Source organism: Meriones unguiculatus, chromosome 7 (genome assembly GCF_030254825.1).
Source record: "Meriones unguiculatus strain TT.TT164.6M chromosome 7, Bangor_MerUng_6.1, whole genome shotgun sequence".
Lineage (NCBI taxonomy): Eukaryota > Metazoa > Chordata > Mammalia > Rodentia > Muridae > Meriones > Meriones unguiculatus.
Window position 1 is genome coordinate 92,956,164 of NC_083355.1, and position 20,769 is coordinate 92,976,932.

The 20,769-nt window shown below is 51.3% G+C and overlaps 1 protein-coding gene across 1 annotated transcript; it reads right to left on the bottom strand.

The window, feature by feature from the left end:
- Nucleotides 1-38: 38 nt before the first annotated feature.
- Nucleotides 39-20,714, bottom strand: Tgfb3 (transforming growth factor beta 3). Its single transcript, XM_021653001.2, has 7 exons — nucleotides 19,632-20,714; nucleotides 10,544-10,707; nucleotides 10,149-10,278; nucleotides 6,066-6,173; nucleotides 4,312-4,483; nucleotides 2,160-2,313; nucleotides 39-1,218 (listed from the first exon to the last, which is right to left on the bottom strand). Exons 1-7 carry the CDS (start codon nucleotides 19,975-19,977, stop codon nucleotides 1,060-1,062), a joined length of 1,233 nt encoding a protein of 410 aa, XP_021508676.1. The 5' UTR covers nucleotides 19,978-20,714; the 3' UTR covers nucleotides 39-1,059.
- Nucleotides 20,715-20,769: the final 55 nt, after the last annotated feature.

Genomic DNA, 20,769 nt, shown 5'->3' on the forward strand with positions numbered 1-20,769 from the left:
TTACTGTTCTAGAAGCAACCTTCCAGAAGATGAGATCATCCGTGATTCCCCAAAAATATTTATTCATACAAAGATTTTGAGAGTAATACTCGTATCTGTCTTTATACTTTAGTCTGTGTGTCCGGGGCCCGAGTCACCATGCCAGGTGCGTGCAGCCTCCCCAGACAGTCTGCCCGCAGCACCCGCTTCCAGGAACACCAGGAGAGCGTGGGGTCTAGGAGGGTAGGAGGGAGACAATCCCTGATGCCCCACGCTACGTGGACCCAGAATCCAGAGAGTGCACCCTGACCCAGAAGGTGTGTAGCCAGATGTCCAAGGGGAAATATGACCAAGGAGGAAGGCAAAAGGAGGGCCCCCGAGGGAAGACATGAGAGAACGAGTTCTGACCTTTGCTTTTAAGTTCAGCATCTCCAAGGGACCCGAGAAGCTAGCTGCTGGCCCAGAATCTAATTACATTATCTGTAATGACTCACGATGCTGACTGATGGGAGAACACAGTTTGCAAAAAGAACAGATTGTCCTTAATCCCAGGCAGTGCAAAGATATGGTTCTGGGGGTGGGGTTGGCGGGGGTGGGGGGGACTTTGTCTTGGTAAACTGTCTGAAGAAAAAACGCTCGCCTCCTCTAACGACATCCCATTTCCCTAGAACAGATGTGCTGCAATGAGCAAAGACCTCAGAGCTCAAGTGCCTTCCAGCCTGGCCCTCACCTGACCAACCACTCCACCCATCCTCCTCCCTGGGGTCGCCCCAGTCCCATTGCCACACACCGTGTCGACCTACCATCCCTTCTCCTCTACCCCACCACCTCCGTGTGCCCCACAGAAATTCCGTGTTCTCAAGAGTCTGCCTTCCCCTAACCAACCCACACTTCCTTTACCACAGTGATTCTCAGAGCTAGCAGAAAGAAACGTTCCAGAAGGAAGCCTCCCTCTCGGCCGTTGGCCAGGAGCCAGGGCTTGGGGGCTCCAGGCCTCTAGGGTGAGGTCCGTCGCTTCAGTTTCCCAAGGAGCAGCGGTCGGTGGTGTGGTAGTTTTCCCTCCTGTGTCCCGGGCCAGCCTCAGCTGCACTTGCACGACTTCACCACCATGTTAGACAGCTGCTCCACCTTGGGGGTCCTGCCGACGTAGTACAGGATGGTCAGGGGCTCCAGGTCCTGGGGCACGCAGCATGGTGAGGCCGAGGCCTCCGGGTTCAGGGTGTTGTACAGTCCCAGCACCTGCGGGTGGGGTCACACGTTTAAGCAGGAGAAAGCCAAGCCTGGAGCCTGTGATTCCGGAACGGTGTGAGCTGTGGGGGCTACTCTGGGTAGGCAGAGTGGCCACGGGGGCTGCTCAGGAGGGACTGTGGGACCAGTGCGGGTAAGAGACCAGTTGCAGCCGTGCACCGTGGCAGAAGGCGGAACCCACAGTCATGGTCCTTGCTAACCGGAGGGCATGACTGTTGTGGGGATTTGTAGTGGATAAACTCTTGGCTGCTGAGAAAGTCCTTCAGGTCTTCCTTACTGTAAGTTCCCACACTGGTTTAAAACGTTCTCACTCACCACTACCTTGACCCGTTTAATAATTGCCAGAGTGTGTGGCCCAGACAGGACGCAACAGCGATGTGCTCGCTGGTAGACAGCGTCATAGATTACTGCCCTCCTTTCCCCTCGAGGAAGGCAGGTTGCAGAGCTTGCGGGCCTTCCGCTCTTTTTATTGCTACTGTTTTCCTACATGCTTCATGCTGTCTTAACGGAAGTAGAAACCTCTCTGGACCACATATCTACAGACGTGGACCAGACAGGTGCACACGTCTGTGCCATAGGGTGGCATGTGACAGCTGAATAGCTCCCGTGGTACAAAAGCTTTAGACAAAGTAAACAAAAAGGATGCTTGAAACTATATGGTAGGAGCTCCAAACGCATGTCCGTGTGTCGGTGTACATGTCTGTCTGTGCCGGAGACTGAATCTAGAGCACTGTACATGCTAAGCAAACTTTTCACCCATTGCAGAGTGCGAGTAGAATCGGGCCAGCCTGCCGGGATCAGAATGTTACCACAGGGATTTTCTCATCCAAGATGATCACTCATTTAACAGTCAACCTCTCATTCACTCAGACAGACAAGTAGCCTGGTCAGCGGAGCCCCAGTACCCAGAGAGCATGAGCCTTGCTCCATACCGTGCTGTGGGTTGTGTCTGCGCTGCGGAGGTACGGGCAGGGGCCCGAGCAGAAGTTGGCATAGTAACCCTTAGGTTCGTGGACCCATTTCCAGCCCAGATCCTGCCGGAAGTCAATGTAGAGGGGGCGCACACAGCAGTTCTCCTCCAAGTTGCTATGATGAAAACACACACAGGAAATCAACAGAGAGGGAGACTATTATGTCAGAAGCTTCACTCGCATTTTCCCGTCTGAAGACACCAGGAAGTCACGCTTTCCAAAGGTAAAGTCTGATTTTTTTTTTTTTCGGTTTTTCGAGACAGGGTTTCTCTGTGTAGCCTTGGATGTCCTGGACTCACTTTGTAGACCAGGCTGGCCTCGAACTCTTAGAGTTCACCTGCCCTGCCTCCTCAAGTGCTGTGATTACAGGTATGCCCCACCTGGCCTGGCTAGTCTGATGTCTTGTAGGTTTTAAGACTGAACCAGGATAGACTCCATTGTTTATCCTTTAAATAGCCATTCCTAACCACATTCTTCCTTGACTCCTCCCATCCCAGGGACACTCATTTTCCTGGCCACCCTTGAAGGCCAGGGCAGTCATGTGACTTGATTAACGGCCAGTCAGAACTAGAGAAGTTGGCGAGAGTAGGACAAGCTCTGGCAAAGATACTTGATTGTTTAGAAAAGCAACAGCTGGAAGAGGAAAGCTCTTGGCTCTTCCCTCCTTTTTTCTTAAGCATGGACAAGTCACCTGGAGTTCCAGAAACCCCCATGGCCTCAGGCAAGAAGCTGAAGAGCCCTCACAGTAAGCAGTCCAGGTGAGATCAGAAAAACACGCAAATGAAGCAGTTAGACCAACCTTACGTACGTCACAGAAACCCCTTAGGGCTGAAGTCACTGGGTTCACCCCAGCTAACAAATGGCCCTATGAGATGGGCCTACTTGACAGCCTTGGAGCAGGTGATGGCAGCCACACCACCTCTTCCATCCCTGCTGTTTCCTGAGCTGGCGGTATATTTAGCTGTCCCACCCAAACTCCATCCCGGTATCTTCTCTGGCCCATGGACCCTTTGTGCTCCTCCTCTCCCTGGAAGTACTCTCCCTCTGCCCCATCCCCCACCCCCTCTTGGATCCCTTCATGAAACTTCACCCATCCTTGAAGGAAGGCTTTGTTCAAACCCCAGCCTTTCCGGTCTCCATTTATGTGCTCCCAGTTCCCAGTCTGCAAGAACTTCACTCTCCAGACCCCCTCCCAATGCCATGGTCTTCCTGTTATCCCCAGGGAGGTAGGCTTTCTCATCCTTCCCGCATCTGTGAGCTGTTCAGCTGTCCAATAAAGAAGCGCAACAGCCTCCATAAAAAGGCAGGTTCCTTCTGAAGCCCTTGGTGATTTCTCTAACCCAAGAGCTCCACTGTGAATGAAGGACTGTCCTATCTTCCCTATCCAGTCTCATCCTCCAGGCTTGCATAGATGTGATGGATCCTGTTAATTGTCAACTCCAAAGAATCCACGATCTCCTGTGAGAAGGGCTGCTGGGTGTGCCTATGGGGGATTATCTTTATTTCAAGAATTGAGATGGGAAGACCCACCTACGTGGGGGGCGCCATTCCCTAGGCAGGAGAATGTGAGTTTGAGGAAATGAGCTGAACACTAGCGTGCATTCCTTTTTCTCTTCTCCTAACTGCGAATATAATGTGAGCAGCTACTTCAAGCTCCTGATACCCTGAAGTCTTCGTGATGGATATAATCTAGAACTGTGAGCTAAAATAAGTCCTTTCTCCCTCACAATAATTTGCATCAGAGTACTTATCACAACAGTGGGAAAGAAAGTAAGACAATAGGAACCAAGCACTTTTTCAATGGAGTCTCTGCATTAATCTCCCTGCACACAAAAGCATCTTGTAAGTACTTTAAACAGGAAGACCATGAGGAAGCTTTGCCTAAGTACCTCCAATGGCAGCACCCCAGATTCTCCTCCTGACCAGAGCCAAGCTACAGAAAACACTGGGTTCCCAGAAAAGCAAGAAGAGGTTGGAAAAGACTTTTAGTTGTCTTCTCTAGACATGTTTGTGACAAGGATCGGGGACCCTTGGCTGAGGGGGGCTCAGATCTCAAGGCAGCGCCACAGGACGTCAGGTTGACCTCACCCCCTAAAGGGGCCAGACTGCTCACCGGAAGCAGTAATTGGTGTCCAGTGCCCGCTTCTTCCTCTGCCCGCCCTGGCCCGGGCTGTGGAGTCGGTGTGGGGGGATCATCATGAGGATCAGGTGAGGGTTGTGGTGGTCCTTCTGCTTCTTGAGACGCCCCAGGTCTCCGCGGCCATGGTCATCTTCATTGTCCACTCCTGCAAAGGGAAGCAAGGTGACAACCACCTGTCTGAGACAAGCAGTGCCTCTGCAGCTTGCGTACACACCCCATCTTAGCCCATCACTGCCCAGTCAGGATGAGTGGTGGTACAGCCTGTGAGGGAGGAATCCCAGAGCAAGAACCCCGTAAGACGGCACAGACTGAGGGAAGCAAGCAGTATCAAAAGTTCTCAATGGTTACCATGGATACCCCTCCGGACACCAGTCAGACACCCTCACAACTCCTGCACAAAAGCGCATCACCTTCCTGGGGTCCCCTGGTGGAGTCATGGAGCGTCCCACTGCCAGGCGGGTACCTGTCACACACTTCGGATCATGAAACTTAGAACCTCGGGGTTTGGGTTCCCTGCTGGAATCTGAGTTAGTCAAACTTTCACAGAAATCCTACTGACAACTTAAGGTGTCGCAGTTTGAGATAGCCCAGGTTGGAGACAAAGAGGCAAGACCTGGGAACTGTGGCCCTGCACGCTGGGCTCAGGGGCTCAGAGGTGTCTTCACTGTGAGATTCAGGTAAGGTAATAGAGCCTAAGACAGGCTCAGGAAGGGAGCCCGAATTCAGCTGCCGAGAAGACCAGAGCCTGACTCAGAAGGCTTGTGAAGGACTGCCACAGGCCACTGACTGTCTTTACCAGGACAGGAAAGCTGGGAATCTAATTGACAATTACACGAAGGACTTGGATCTTAGGGAGGGGCCCTTGGGTATATAAGATAGATGCGAGCCGTTGGCGTGTGGCCCCCTTGTCTTGAAGTCTTTATGCAAAAGGGACAATAAATGCAGTGAGGGGAAGGTACCACCTTAGCCTGACCTGGATGTGAGGATGTGTGGCACTGTGGTTAGGACATCAAGCTCTTATTGTTAAAAAAATAAATACACAAAAGCTTTCGGGTTGAGTCCATGCAGGGTAAGGGCTGGCTAAGGCCCAGGCCCAAGATCTCTACAAGATCAAGAGCAACCTTCACCTTTCTCCAGATGACTTCCTTATCACTACACTTCTCATGTGCCCAAAACAGAGACAGGAAGGCAAAAGAGAGCTTCCCTACACTGCAGAAAATTATGCTTATCTTAGAAACTGAGAAAAGCTCTGCTATAGCACCAATTCTATACAACTGCCCATGGTCAAGCGGTCAGGCCAGGAAGCACCATCCTAACCTACACAGTTCCTGGGCAGGGAGCAGGAAAGTCCAGCAACACCTGAAAGCCCAGCAGCGGGGCACTCACCTTCTGGCCTACCGGAGGTCATTTCCTTGAGGAGAGGGAGGACAGCTGTTATTCACTGAGCATCCATTGGCTCACTGTTACACATTTCTTGTCTCATTTAATTGTGTACCGAGCTTATGAAAGAGGCACTCTTGTCCTAGTTCCCTGGACAGCTGGCCTGCATGATTTCACCACTCCCCAGAACCCTGCTGCCTCTCAGATGCTAATCTATTCTCTCCGAGGGGAATGGTGGACTCAGTGCTTTGCGGACAAAGCAGGATCACCCAAGTGCAAATCAGGCCTCGCCACGAAGGAGACTGGGTCGCCTATGCCCTCATTCCACCACGCGTCGTTATCAGTACCTTTGAATTTGATCTCCATCACCTCGTGAACATTTTCCAGTATATCTCCATTGGGCTGAAAGGTGTGGCATGGACAGTGAATGCTGATTTCCAGGCCCAAGTTGGACTCTGCAAGAGAAGATGTGGAGTTGGGGGGGAGAACAGCGGGTGACAGGGCAGTGTGCCCACCATCTGAGGAAGGGCAAGAAGTGAGTTACGTTGAGAGGCACAAGGTGACGAAAGAGCCTCTAAGGTTGGGAGCCTCCCTCACAGGGTACTGCACGCCACAGATTTCTGTTATGTTATGACCAGCTAGATGGCAGTGCAAACAGTGGGTATCATGAAGAACGGAAGTAAACATCTATTTTCAACGGATGCTATAAAGAGATTGAGGCCTACATGCACACACATACATACACACCACACACACACATACACACACACACAGATGGGGGTTACACGTACATGCACACTAACTGAAATGTTTGACTGAATCAAATAGTCGAAGAGAAAACCAGGTTGGGTCTGGGGTAAGGCCAATCCCGTTGGGTCAGAGCTCTGTCAATCCCAGGGTAGCAGCCAGTTATGGCTGGTGTAGGGAAAGGTCCTGGGAGATGGACCTTTTCCAGGTTAACATCTCAGGGAGATGATTGGTTTACTGTTCCATGAAGCCACCTTAGTGGATCATCATCTGGCCTCGGGAGCAACCTGAGGTCTTCCTAAAAGCCCATCGTCATCAAGGAACACTCCAAAAGCCACTTGGCTCAGCCCATTTCTCCAAGGTAGAATGGTACAGGCATGGTGGTTCCGGTGACCATGACATGAGCCTGGCATCCCAAGGGTCCAGATGACATGAACTCAGACAGTTAAAGAATAGCTCGGCTCCTCATAAATCCCAAAACCCAACCAGATTTGTTATGTCCCGGGGAGAATTTGTTAAGCATGAAGATCTCTGTTTCTGAATACTAGCTCACTGGGGAAACAAGTCAATACAGCAAGGCATATTTCTAGCCCAGCTAGAAAGGACGGGGCCAGGCATGAGGTCTGCCCTTTCCTTGGTGTTAGGCAGCTGGAAGGAGCCATGTAGCTGCAATGAGCAATACACAGCACTTTCTGTCCAAGCATGGGTGGGAGACCTGGACTGAGCAAGTTCTATGATTCTATGTGTTAGAAAGTGAAGGCACATGCAGATGTGTTGGAGAAAGGAAAGGTCACAGTGCATGTGGCCAGCACAAGACGGTGGCCTAACTTGGTCTATGGCTCAGAGCTGATAGTTGCCAACATTTGTTGACATTACTGTCCATTAAACTGCCATAAGATTTTCCCAGCAATAGTTCATTTAGTCTCTATAATGATCCTATCAACTAAAAACATCACTGGCCCATTGTACAGAGGAGATCACTGGGGCTATTAAGTTGTTTATGCAAGATACCCAGTCGGTAAGGAGTTATTTCAAGATCCAGACAGAGAGCCTATGGGTTCTGATAAGAGAGGCCACACTATACATTTTGTTTGTTTTAAACAAGGCCTCACACATTTTGTTTGTTTTAAATAAGGGCTCACTGTATAGCCCAGACTAGCCTGGAACTCGTGATCCTCCTGCCTCAGCTTAGTGCTGGAACTGCAGGTGTGTGGCACCGTTCCCAGCTGAGATACTACACAACTAGTTGTCAGGGACAAAGACCAGGCAACAAAAGGCGCCAGGGACACATCCCTCCCACATTCACCGAGATGCAGAATGCCCGTGCTTTCTTACCGTGCCACCTGTCCTGCACCACGACCCCGGGGTACTTCCCACCAGCCTGGCTCTGTATACAGAGAAGCTGTGGGCTGCGTGAGTAAACGCACAATAGTGGAAGGACCTGGGTCCTCCATGCTGGAGAGAGGCCCAGGCAGTTCTGGGTACCTGGAGCACACAGGCTTGCAGATGCTTCCTGAGTCCCAAACCACAGGTGTGACTCAGTCCTCATCACTCCACACCACCAGCTGCTCCAACTCGGAGTCTGTTTGCTGCCTGGTTCGGGGCCATGAACTCTGAGGAGATTCAGGAACAGAGGCCTCAGCTACTTCCCCTGAGGGAAGGGAGGGGTGGGCAGAATTTGCCGAAGTGTGAAATGAAGGTTCCAATGAAAAACAAACCTCAGGAGTTGGCAGTGGTGGGTGGTGGGTGGAGGACCCCCAGGTTTTATTATGAAATGTCTCAAGGAGGCTGGAAAGCGTGTCCTATGCAAACTTCTCCTTGAGTTCTGCAGCTGTGAACAGAAGCGCTCCAAGTGCCCAGGGCTTCAGAGAAATCCAGGTGGAGCTGATTAAAATCAGACAGGGAAACTAAGAGATGAATTCGCCCAGCCCCTCTTTCCGTGCCCGAGCTGAAGGCTGGCTACAGAACTGCCTGGAGAGGTGTGCCATTGCTACCATCTGGGTCCTGTTCTTTCTCACAGGCCGTATTACCTTTCTACCAGGACCAGGACAGGGTCTGTAGCCTATCATGTGTCAAACTCAGTTACCACACTAGGCCCCGCAGATGGGAGCTTGAAGACTTGGCCGTCTACAGAGTCCAGTAGATCATGGAAGTCCGCACATTTTTCAGGGTGGCTACCGCTCATCCCTGACACACTGTCAGGGGGCCAGTCTTGTCATTAGTCAAGAAAAATCAGAAATCTTTGTGTTTTTGGGTTTTTTTGAGACCACATCTCTCTACATAGCCGTGGCTGTCCTGAAACATGCTACGTAGACCAGGTTGGCCTCGAACTCACAGAGATGTGTCTGCTTCTGCCACCAGAGTGCTAGGATTAAAGGCGTGCACCACTATACCCAGTTTTAGATGAAATCTCCTACTGCCACCACCACCACTAAGCAGTCAGAGCAGAAAGGACCAACATGGTGTCAAGACACACCAGACTGTTATTACTCAGGGGACGCAAGTTCTAATCCAGGCTGGGTCAGCTCAGACCTCTCCACTCTGGACCTTGGCTTCCTCATCTGACGTAATGAGAGCTTGCTCTTGACAAGGCGCTTTGGAATCCACAGAGTTCTCTCAGATACATGGGACCCTTGAAACAACTCTGGGAGGCCTGCAGAGTGGAAGCATTACTTCATTTTCCAGGTGAGGAGGCACGGCGGGTGCATATGATATTTGTGACATGTGACCTTTGATTCACGTACTGTGGAGTTCAATGACCCTGGGCATCGGAAACTGAATCAGCCCACACCGAACCTGCCACAGATCTCTTCTAGTCTGCCCTAGACATCATCGGAGATCGCTCTATTGTCTTAACACTATACCTAATGCTAGCCTATTGGCTCAACCTCCAAATTACAGAATGAATCCATATTTCTGTGTCGACTGCACTGTCCCATCCAAGCCGCCGCTGCCCTTGCTAGACCGCTACCGCGCTCCCTAAACGTTTTCCTTGCTTCTCCCCTTTCCTTGCCAGCAACCAGAGGGCTTGTGGTAAGGGCCACCTCATTGCAGCCACATGCCTACCCTGCTGATAGCATCCAGCACACTTGGAGTAAGTCCCCAATCCTGCCTGTGGTCCCACAGATACTGGACAAGATGGCCTCAGCTTCCGGTATTCCACTCTGCTCACTGCTGCAACAAATCAGGCTGGGTTCTGCCTAGGGGCCTGGGTCTTATGGTTTGTTGTTGTTGTTGTTTTGCTTAGGTCACCCTTTAGCCTAGCCTCCTGACCTTAAAGGGCTCGCTCCTTCTCGTCGCCTAGATCTCAGTGTCAGACTCCCCTTCCTTACAGAGACCTCCCCTAAGCAGCCAGCCGTCCAGCCCGCCTCCAGCCGTCATCACCTTGATTCCTTAGTTTTTCAGTGCATTGTCATCGATATGTTCACGGGCTTACTATATGTCTCTGCCACCGGAACGAAAGCCCCGTGAGATCTGAGCCCTCACCTGTCTCGTTCGATGCTGACTTAGGGCCTGACTTAGAGCCAGCATTTAATGATGGAGGGAGAACAGTTAGTAGCAAAGCTAGATTTTGATATACGGCTTCCTCCCCACACCCTCCCCCAGTTCTTTCCCCTTTCCTCTCATGACACAGAAGGGACCTGGAGTTCCTCCTGAAACGTCCCTGCTAAGAGTTCACCCACCTCTCCGCAACAGCCACTCGCGCACAGTGTCAGTGACATCAAAAGACAGCCACTCAGCAGTGCCCCTTGTGGGCAGATTCTTGCCGCCAATGTAGCGCTGCTTGGCGATGTGCTCATCTGGTCGCAGAATCTGTGGGGCAGAGGAGAGAGTAAGCATCTGAGGCCAGGATGGAGCGCCGGGGATAGCCTACAAGGCACGGGACCGGAGGGCCAAGCAAGGGGTGACCAAAGGCTTCTGAACACCAGGCCCCTTGCACACCGCGGGTAACTCAGCCCTCTTAATGAGAAAGGCTCCCAGGGGTCTGACCAGGTCCGTCAAACTCCCATGCTCAGTGCGGGCCAGCCCTGGAGGTGGAACCAGCTTCTAGGGTGTGGTTTCCCGCTGGAAGAGGTACCTGGAAGAGCTCAATTCTCTGCTCCATGCGCTTGGAGCTGGGGTTGGGCACCCGCAGGACCCGGAACTCTGCCCGGAACAGATTGGTTCCATTTTTCTCCACTGAGGACACGTTGAAACGAAAAATCTTAGAGGTAATCCCTTTGGGGCAGACAGCCAGCTCATCTAGAAGGAAAAGCAGTGGGGAGAGGCATAGTGAGCGAGGGCCCCCAGAACAGTGTGCTGCCAGCAGACACACGGCCACAGTCCTATCTATGACTGCCTTACAGGCTGGAGGCCTCAGACCTGAAGGTGTAGATGAAGGAAGATTCTTGGTGACCCCAGAGTCATAGAGAGTCCTGAATGAGGAGCAGAGAGGCCTGGGAGCCCCAGGACATATAATTGAGAACAAACAGTCCAGTGTAATTGCCCCCTTTAAACGCTGTCTTTTAATATGTGTGTGTGTGTGTGTGTGTGTGTGTGTGTGTGTGTACCCAAGTATTTGTATGTACACCGTGTGTGTACAGTGCCCACAGAGGGCAGAAGAGGGCATTGGATCTTCTGGAACTGGAGCTGTAGGCCATTGTGAGCTACCTGACATGGATGCTAGGACTCGAACCCTGGTCTTCAGGAGGAGCCCCAGTGCTCTTAAGCTGAGCCAGCTCTCCAGCCCTCCTCCCACTGTCTTGCTATCCCCAAACTGTTAAGCTCTCCAGATTTGTTTTTCTTAATCTTGCAAAAATACAGATTCTCGGCCAGGCCTAGCAGCAAAGCCTGCAGTGTCAGCACTTGGGAGACTGAAGCAGGAGGATCTTGAGTTTAAGGCCAGCCCAGTCTGTGTAGCAAGTTCCCAGCCAGGCTAAGTTATAAGAACAAAACAAGCAATCAAACAACAACAAAACAAGTTGTGAGAAGATAGCAGCTAGTCATTCAGTTGTCTTATAGCTAGTGGATCCATTCATGTTCTTGTTCACTGGGCGCTTATCCAATTTTAAACATGTATAGGGGCTGGAGAGATGGCTCAGTGGTTAAGCACATCTGCTGCTTTCCCACAGGACCGAAGTTCAACTCCCAGCACCCACATTAGATGGCTTGCAACTAGTTGGTTGTAACTCTAGCTTCAAGGGATCCGACACCCTCTACTGGCTTCCTCAGGAACACAGATAGACAGACACACACACCCATACACACACACTAAATCTTTACAATTTCCATTTGTTTGGTTGGTTTTGGTTTTTCAAGAGTGGATGTCTCCGTGTAACATCCCTGGCTATCCTGGAACTCACTCTGTAGACCAAGCTGGCCTTGAACTCAGAGATCAGCCTGCCTCTGCCTCCCTAATGCTGGGATCAAAGGTGTGCACCACCACTTCCCAGCTTTTTAAACATCTAAACATATGTGAAAGATGATAGGAAGCCACGGCCCCTGCCTGCAGGTGACACCAAGTCAAATCACAGAACCTTCGGGTGATGCAGAGGAATGGCAGGAAGAATAAGGAAGAATCAAGTCCTTAAGGGGCCAAGGGCTCAGTACCTAATGGAAGCAGTGACAGCAATCTGCCCCCTGCACAAGGGTAGGGCGTTGACAAAGGGATTTTACATACATGGACTGCTGGAGGCAGACGAGGGCTGGAGAGGAAGAGAGACCCACAGCGGCATGCTGAAGTGAAGAGAAGAGATTGAAACATTGGGTTGTAGGGACACCCAGGTGTCAAACTGAGAGGCCAAACCCTATCCTATTCATAGCAGGGAGCTGCAGAATCAAGGCGGTGGCTTAGACCTAAACAGCAAGCAGTTTCTATGGCAAAGAGGCCTTTTTTTTTTTTTTTTTTTTTTCCAAATAAAAAGATATGGCTGTCAACAACTCCTTTCTCTTTAAGGATGTCCTAGTTAGGGCTGCTATTGTTGTGATGAAACACCATGACGAAAAGAAAAGCAATGTGGGGAGAAAAGGTTTTGTTTGGCTTATGCTACCACATCAAATAGTCCGTCACTGAAGGAAGTCAGGGCAGGAACTCAAACTGGGCTGGCACCTGGAGGCAGGAGCTGATGCAGAAGCTGTGGAGGGGTGCTGCTTCCTGGCTTGCTCAGCCTGCTTTCTTTCTTTGTTTATTCTTTTGTTTTGTGTTTTTTTTTTGGGGGGGGGAGGGGACAGGTATCTCTGTGTAGCCCTGGCTGTCCTGGAACTCTTTGTAAACCATGAACTCATGGAGATCTTCTTGCTTCTGCTTCTTGAGTGCTGGAATCAAAGGTGTGCACCACCATACCCGGCCAGCCTGCTTTCTTATAGAAGCAAAAACTTCCAGCCTGGGGATGGTGTCACCCTCAATAGGCAGGGCCCTCCCTCCCCATTAATCACTAGTTAAGAAGAGGCCCTACAGTTGGATCTTATGGAGGCGTTTTCTCAACTGAGACTCCCTCCTCTCTGATGACTCTAGTCTGTGTCGAGTTGACATAAAACTAGCCAGCCCAAAGAGTCTGTGCCCTTGGTAGCCTGTGCTACGCCAGCCTGTACCATCCCACTATCAGCCGGAAGGGAGCATCTGCTCCCTGCAGGTCCAAGCCAGATAAAGGAGAGCAGAAGCCTCTGTCTCCTCTCTGCCCCGGTGTCCTTTATAACTTCAAGGTCTGAGAGCATTAACACCAGAGAAATCCTTTCTACACAAAGGGTAACAACAGCCATGACTTGAAATTCAAGCTCCTAGACCCAGATTCCACACATAATGGACATGGCTGGGATGTGAGCAGAAGCATCCGCCAGGGGCGGGTGAGGAGTCATGGCCCAGGTGGGGCAGATAAGAAGCCTAAAACCAGCAAACACACTTCTGGTTCTTTAGGCAAGGACGAGTGGGTGTTTCTGGAAACTGCCATCTGGTGGGCCTGACGCTGGCAGTTAAAGGAAAATGAATGGAACAGATATAGGAAAGAAGTGTTGTGAACAGCAGCTAATGAAGCCCTCATTAGTAATTGGCCTTGGAGGAACAAATACTGCCAATTATTCTCTAAGCCAGTCCAGGGACCAGGGAGTGGTGGCAATCCTCGTATGTGCATGTATAGAAGGCTTCTAGGGGTGGAACCAAGAGTCCCTCACATACAAAGCACACGTCTAGAAAGCATTTTATCTCAAGTTCTAACTATGCCTACTTACATGTGCCTTGGGTGGGGGTTTGTACACATGAGCGCAGTGCCCAAAGAGGCCAGAAGAGGGCATCGGATCCCCTGGAGTTAGCATGAGGGGTGGGTGTGGGTGCTGGGAACTGAACTATGGTCCTCTGCAAGAGTAGGACACATTGTGTAACAGAGTCACATCCGCCGTGTTCGTGTATAAGTCAGCAGGCCTGTATCTCTGGATGTGGACAAGCACCTGGACCAGTGACCCTCCCAGTGACTGAGAACTGGTCTGGGAGATGTCTCCAGTCTGGCCTCTGCAATAATTGTCTTTTAGGAGAGCATGAAGGGGAGTCAGGGCAATGTGTACCCTGATATGAAAGGGGAGAAGAAAGTAGAAAATAGTAACTAAGGAGGAAGGGACCAGAGTGGGGTGGAAGCAGCGAGCTTCCAGGAAACAGGGAAGGTGACACCCTAACAGAGTCCTCGGGACACGCTGATGGCTTCCCTTGCTAACCTCCATTCCATCACTCACGTACCTGTACCTCAACAGACCCCTCTTAGTGAAAATTCTGTGGCAATTCAAGAAGGAATGGGAAGTACTTGGGAGGTAGAGGCTGAGGCATGAAAATTCTGAGTTCAGAACCAGAGAGATGGCTCAGTGGGAAGATCACTGAGTGCTCTTCTAGAGGACCTGGGTTCAATTCCCAGCACCCACATAGTGGCTCACAACTGTCTGTAACTCCAGTTCCTGGGCATTTGACACCCTCTTCTGGCCTCTGCAGGCACCAGGCACATATGTGCTGTAGACAAACATATAGGCAAAACCCCCATGTACAGAAAATTTTAAAAATATTTTTCAAATTTGTCTGAGGCCATGGGCTGGCAAGACGGCTTTATGAGTAAAGGTAAGTGTTGCTAAGTCTGGTGATCTGAGTTTGACTTCCAGAACCCACACTGGAGAAGAGGACGATGCTAGACTTCTGAAAGTTTTCATCTGGCACAACTCACGTGCAAGCATGCCTGGGTGCCCTGATGCACACATAAATAAATGTAATAAGAAACTTTTAAGAGTTCAGAGCCAAGCTGAACATAGTAAGACCCTGTCTCTAGACAAATAAATAAAAATACCTTCATGTAGTTAGTGGAATTAGTGGAAAGGATTGTGTAAACAAGTAAGCAAAACATATCACGCACCAACTTACATATTATGTAGCTCCTCTACCAATACGCAAAAATAAGGAGAATCTGTAAAATGTATCATTCTACTCATGAGAAAATAGAACATCAGAAGAGCTAAATGGTTGTCCCATGGCCACTCAGGTAGCAGGTGGCAGACGTGGGATTTGACCACACCCCATTGATCGAATCTGAGGTCCTGAAAGTCGGAGTAGACCCGGGTGATTACCCAGGGGAAAGATATTAATAATTTTAGCAGCAAATATGACAGAATTCCTCAAAAGGTCCCTGGCATCCCAACATTGCCCTAAAGAGTCAATGACCAGGACCCTTTGTGCTTAAGAGCTGCTCTTGACAGGCAAGAGCTAGGCACAGGCGTCACCTTGACAAAGTACATCATTTCCAACTGTTTCTGATGCCCTGACGATTGCATAGTGATGGACGCTCTTTCGTCTGTTTTGCTCTAGGAAGAACAGCAAACAACCCACAAAACCCATACACAGTATTCATGGAGAACCCATGTGTCTGTAGCTGTCTCTTAAAATGTTCTCAGACAGGTGTGTATCGGCTTGAACACCTCCTTTCTGTGGGAGCCAATGGCAGAATGATATGAACAACAGGGCCACCTGGAGTGTTTAAAGCAGTGAACTATGACCCCACTACTCAGCAACTGACTGCACTGGGTGGGTCCACAGCAGTTTTCCAGATGTTTCCAGTGTGCAGCCAGAACAGAGAAGCAAAGTTTATCATTTTTCTGCGAAAGGTACCACGGTTTCAAGTGTGCTAGGGGCCTGAGAAAGCCCTGCCTGGATGGTCTCAAACTTTAGATGGATTAACCTGGAAATGAATTAGATGTTGTTTAGCCAATGTTTAAAAGTTTTGCCTTAGAAGCCCATAAACATTTTAAGTCTGTGTTACAAGTTGGGAGATTTTGCAGAAATTTCCAGATTCTCCGCTATCCTGAGAAATGATAAAATAGAGTCAAGCTGGACCTACATTCCTGAACGTGAAAATCAGTAAGAGCTGCATGGTGGCTTCCTCCTTAGCAGCCACTCCAGCTCCTCCCACCCCAACCCTGCCACATAAGCCTACTTTCTCCGTGGCCGTAGCTGCTTTTCTAGAACCATCTGAACCCCCGACCTATTCTCTGAAGGCATTTGTCCTTAACAGCCACTGCTAGGAAACCCTTTGCCCCTGGGCCACCCCATCTTCAAGCTGACTGAGAACAAAAGTTCCCCTCGATGTCTCCACACTTCCCCTATTCTGTGAGGGAGAGATGGGCCCAGGGTGTTCTCTCCAGGCCCCCCTTGGGTAGCCAGAACCTTACTGAGTGTCCAACACTCATAGCTGTGGTATATAAGTTCTTTCAATATGCAATATCTTTTCTCAATGGTTTCTTTATTTTTGTTTTTCTGTGCCTTGGTGTTTTGCTTGCATATATGTCTGGGTGAGGGCGTTGGATCCCTAGGAGCTGAGGCTACTGACAGTTGTGGGTTCTGGGAATTGAACCCACGTCCTTGTGGAAGAGCAACCAGCGCTCTTAACTGCTGAGCCATCTCCTCAGCCCAGCCCCCGTGGAATATCTTTTACATTTCATAACGAACAAAATCTACAGGTGAAGAGAAAGCCCAAAACACGAGGTCGTCTTCCTGCTGGGGGAATTCTGCCCTTGGTCTTAGCACTTCCCTTGGCTGCTAAGAACACGAGTCTCACAAGACACAGATAGCTCCAAGGCCGAAGGTGAAAATGATGCTTATGCCCATGCTTGTATGGATGATACGGAAAAGATAGTGTCCTTCCCTATTACACGAGTCAGAGAAAGCACCTACTCATTTCCCATGGCAACGTCTTAGAGAATTATGTGATGGCTGACTCTTGCCTCTGTCTGACAAAGTTCATATGAGGTAAAAAGGGAGCCGAGGGACGACCTCCCATGAGGAAGCTGGGGCTCTGGGAAGAAACACCCTATGGCCGAGTTCGCTTAACGCGCTTGAGACTGTCTAGGAGGAAAAGGAGACCCATTCACTGAACCTGGGGGAATACGTCTGGCATAGGAATCTCCTGTGCCACCCCCAACGGTCAGAGCGGAAGCAAATCCAGTTTACTCCTGAGGCTGGGTAACCTGGGTTACAGACGCAGCAGCCGCCACCCCCTCTTCTGCCACCCCCTCTCCTGGTGAGATTAACGTAGGATACATCTGTGTCACAGGCCAAGGTTCTACTAGAGCCAAAGAGTAAAGGTGGCCTTAAAATGTGCGTTTTACGTGGACACCGCTGCTCAGCATGCATTTCACACAGATCCATTCTAGGTTGGAGCACTTAACGGATGCGCCATGACGAGGCAGAGACCGTTCTCTCTGGCCTCACTCCGGTGCCTGGCCTCCCACTGGAGACTATTCCTTCTTCGGGTTTGTCTGTCTATGTCACCTTGTCCCAGGTCCTATTGTCGCTTCCTTCCAAAGGCCCATCCTCTGGGAGTGATACAGTGTGAAAGCAAACTTTATCTCTCGTACAGAGCCTCTGATAGTGCAACAGGATCGACCCGGAACCAGTCCTATCTACCCTCAGAAGCTCAGGACAAGACAGGCAGTGAGCCTTTAATCCCAGTGCTCCAGAGGCAGAAGCAGGCAGATCTCTGTGCTTTCGAGGCTAGCCTGCTCTACAGAGTGAGTTCCAGGACAGTCAGGGCACCACAGAGGAACCCTACCCGCCCCCCCCCAGTCCAGTCTAGGAAAACAAAAACAAACAAAAAGTTGTTCGGGATGGGCTTCTCAGCAGCTGTTCCGGCCTTCTTTGCACTTAGTGTGCCAGGGTGAACCACCACCTGGCCAGCTGCAGGGTGGGCCCCAGGTTGGTGCCCATCCAACCAGCTGTGCTAACTGCAGAGCGCCGGGACCTGCTTCCTGATGGTCCTGTGAGCCTCCCCGGCATTGCCTGTGTCCCATTCAACACTGGCTCCTCCTCAGCGTCTAGAAGATGATCCTGTTCACTGCACCAAGCTGGCACACTCCATAGGCCCCCATGTCCCACCCCTGCCTCAACTCTTGATGCTACAGCCTGGCAACTGCGCATCTGTCGGGGGCGCTCTCGGCTTTGTCTGAGGCTACCCCTTCTGCACCCTGGATTTCTGCACGAAGTCCACATCCACACATACCTGTGTGGCCGTGAGTCCACGTGGATGGCTTGTTCTCACCTCAGGGCTCCAGACAGGGCGATCCCTCATGACCCAGAATCCCTCCTTCCTCAGACTCTCCTCCTGACCTAGGCTCTAAAGGTTCCAGGACTACCGTCTTGTCCTCTGCTTTCCTCAGACTTGTGAGCACCTCTGATGCCTGTGGTTACTATGACTGGCTTTTGGTAGGTGACCAAGGAGCCCTGGGTTCAGCCCATCTAGTCCTGAATGACTCCAGAAACTGTGATCACCTCAGGCAGGCAGTTCCAGATCTGCCTGGTTTCCAGCCTTGACTTTGCACAAGTAGCCAAATCCGAAGAAAGGAAACTGCAGGCAGTCACAGGAAACTGTACTGAGAACGCTCCCATCCCCACCTCCCAAAACCACAGGTTTCTTTCTGCCTGGTAGGCCAGCTCCCTCCTGGCCTTTCCATCTTCCTTGAGAGCCACTCCACCCATCGACACTCACCCCTGCTCCTTCCCTGCAGCCAGGTTTCTTTAGCTGCCTGCTGTTTGCCCCATGGCCACTCTGACTGTGCCACCCCCCTGGCTCTGACCCATCCTCTCACCCCCACTTGGGCACTGCCCACCTCTCAGGTGGGCCCCGGGACTGAAGTCACCAGGGCTCGGAGGACACCTGCTGGTAGGGAGAGCAAACCAGGCGGCTCCCAGACTCGGGCCCAGAGCGTCTCACATTCCTCTTTCCTAGGCTGTCAGTTTCTCGACATCTGCCAAATTTCTCTCTCTTGTATTGAGGTTTTTTTAAATCCCCGTTCAGTAAACACACATGACTTCCACACGTGTGCAAACACACACAGGCGTCTCGCACAGAAGCTTCCCAGCTCCTCTGCAGACAGCAGCCTCCTGGGAAGAAACACTCCCAGACACACATCCCCATCGCCCCCACGGCCATCCCTCCTACTCACACCTCCCCTTGGCGGGCCAGATGCTTTGGGTTATTCTGTGTCCATTACCGTGGGAGGCCTCGCTTTACACATATGAATCCTTCTGCTGTGTAATGTAAGTGTTCACATCGCCCCAAAGTCCACGTATGTGAGAATAGGGCACGCATTACCCTCCCCCTCCCAGCTCACGTGGTGTGGTGTGTGTGTGTGTGTGTTAGACTAAGGGGCCTCGACTGGGCTTCTGAAAAAAACGTGACGGACACAGATGTGAGGCAGGTGCTGTGCTTCCTGGGAGCTAGGACACTGACTGGGACATGTGACACAAGTTGCTGGGAAAAGCAAGGAGAATATGGAGGTGTCCGGACTCAGAAGACTGTGAGGATTTGGGGGCCAGCCAGCCCACCCCTTGATAGAACCCATGTGCTCACAGCTAATCTCTGCGCATACTTGTGTGAGAACATGTCTCCCGAGGTGGCACAATACCAATCGGAGTTAATATTCATCAAGGATGTCCTGGGAGTCCACTTGGCTCCAGGGCTCCTGGCCTCTTGGAGCTCTAGGCTCACACCAGAACGTCTCTGTCTCCTTTCCCACCCACCCACACAGCTGCAGCTGCAATGCCTGACCTCCGTGGTGAACCCCGGGGCGCTCTGCCGTATAACCGCCGCCAGGGCCCCTCTGTGAAACACCCCCCACCTCTTCCAGTTCACCCGCTCCAGAGCAGACACCCAGCAAGCATTTGGACTTACTGTGCTCGGCCAGTCCCTGGATCATGTCGAACTTATGGATCTCTTTGGCATAGTACTCCGACTCAGTGTTTTCCTGAGTGCAGCCTTCCTCCTTTTCCCCGTGCATCTCTTCCAGAAGCTCCCGGGTGCTGTTGTAAAGTGCCAGGACCTGATAGGGGACGTGGGTCATCACCGACGGCTCAGGGGGGCTGGTGAGCCTGAGCTTGCTCAAGATCTGTCCCCTAATGGCTTCCACCCTTTTCTTCTTGATGTGGCCGAAGTCCAAGGTGGTGCAAGTGGACAGAGAGAGGCTGACTGTGGCCAAGTTCAGTAGGGCCAGGACCACCAGAGCCTTTTGCAAGTGCATCTTCTTGTGTGAGTCCAGGAGCGAGGCCAGGGGGCTGGGGAAGCCTGGCAAGGACGATACCCCAGTCGAAAGAGGGAGGAAAACCAGGCGTCCTCCCCAGATCCCAAAGACTGAGGCTTGGCAAGAGGGTGCATGAACTCACTGCACTGCGAGCGCTTCAGGACTCCCAGGAAGCGCTGGCAAACCCCGGGACGAAGAAATAGCGGACTGAGTGCTGTGGAGCGCTGGGCTTCCTGTCCATACGTCTAAACAGGTTCTGCTGGGCTCTGACTCCCAGCAGGCCAGGTGGAGAGCAAGCCGAGGGTTGGGAGGGGTGGCAGGGCAGCTGGGAGTGGGAAGAGAGCTGGAGTTTTTTCCTTAGGTAAAAATAAATAGAGTGGATATCTGATATTGCCAAACGCTGCTTGGCGATGGCGAGAAAGTGGGTATTTTACAGAAAGTGCAGAAGGGCCATGGCTGGGTCCCAAAAAATCAGAAACTTTGCCTTGCCCTAAAGGAGAATAAAAGAGAGAGAGAGAGAGAGAGAGAGAGAGAGAGAGAGAGAGAGAGAGAATGGAAAAGAAAAAGAAAAAAAATTCTAAATCACCAGTGGGTATGTGGGGAGAGGCAGAGCTGGGCAGCAGCGGCAGGCCCAACTAAAGGTGTCGCGGGCAGTGCTGGACACACTTGTCTCTGGAGCGCTCCATTCATGCTTTCCCTTTTGTTTACACTTCCTCGGGGGCTTTCTAAATGACTCTGTTCACGCTGCCTCTCCTCTTCATTGGCTGGGATGAGAGCTTATGTGCTACTGGC

What these genes read in the sequence shown, in the direction of transcription:
- Tgfb3 (XM_021653001.2), bottom strand. Translation starts at nt 19,977, where the DNA reads ATGCACTTGCAAAAGGCTCTGGTGGTCCTGGCCCTACTGAACTTGGCC. An exon ending in AGAGAATTGAGCTCTTCCAG is followed by an intron (nt 10,279 to 10,543) that starts GTACCTCTTCCA and finishes TCTGCCCCACAG; the next exon opens with ATTCTGCGACCAGATGAGCA. An exon ending in GATGGAGATCAAATTCAAAG is followed by an intron (nt 4,484 to 6,065) that starts GTACTGATAACG and finishes TTCCCTTTGCAG; the next exon opens with GAGTGGACAATGAAGATGAC.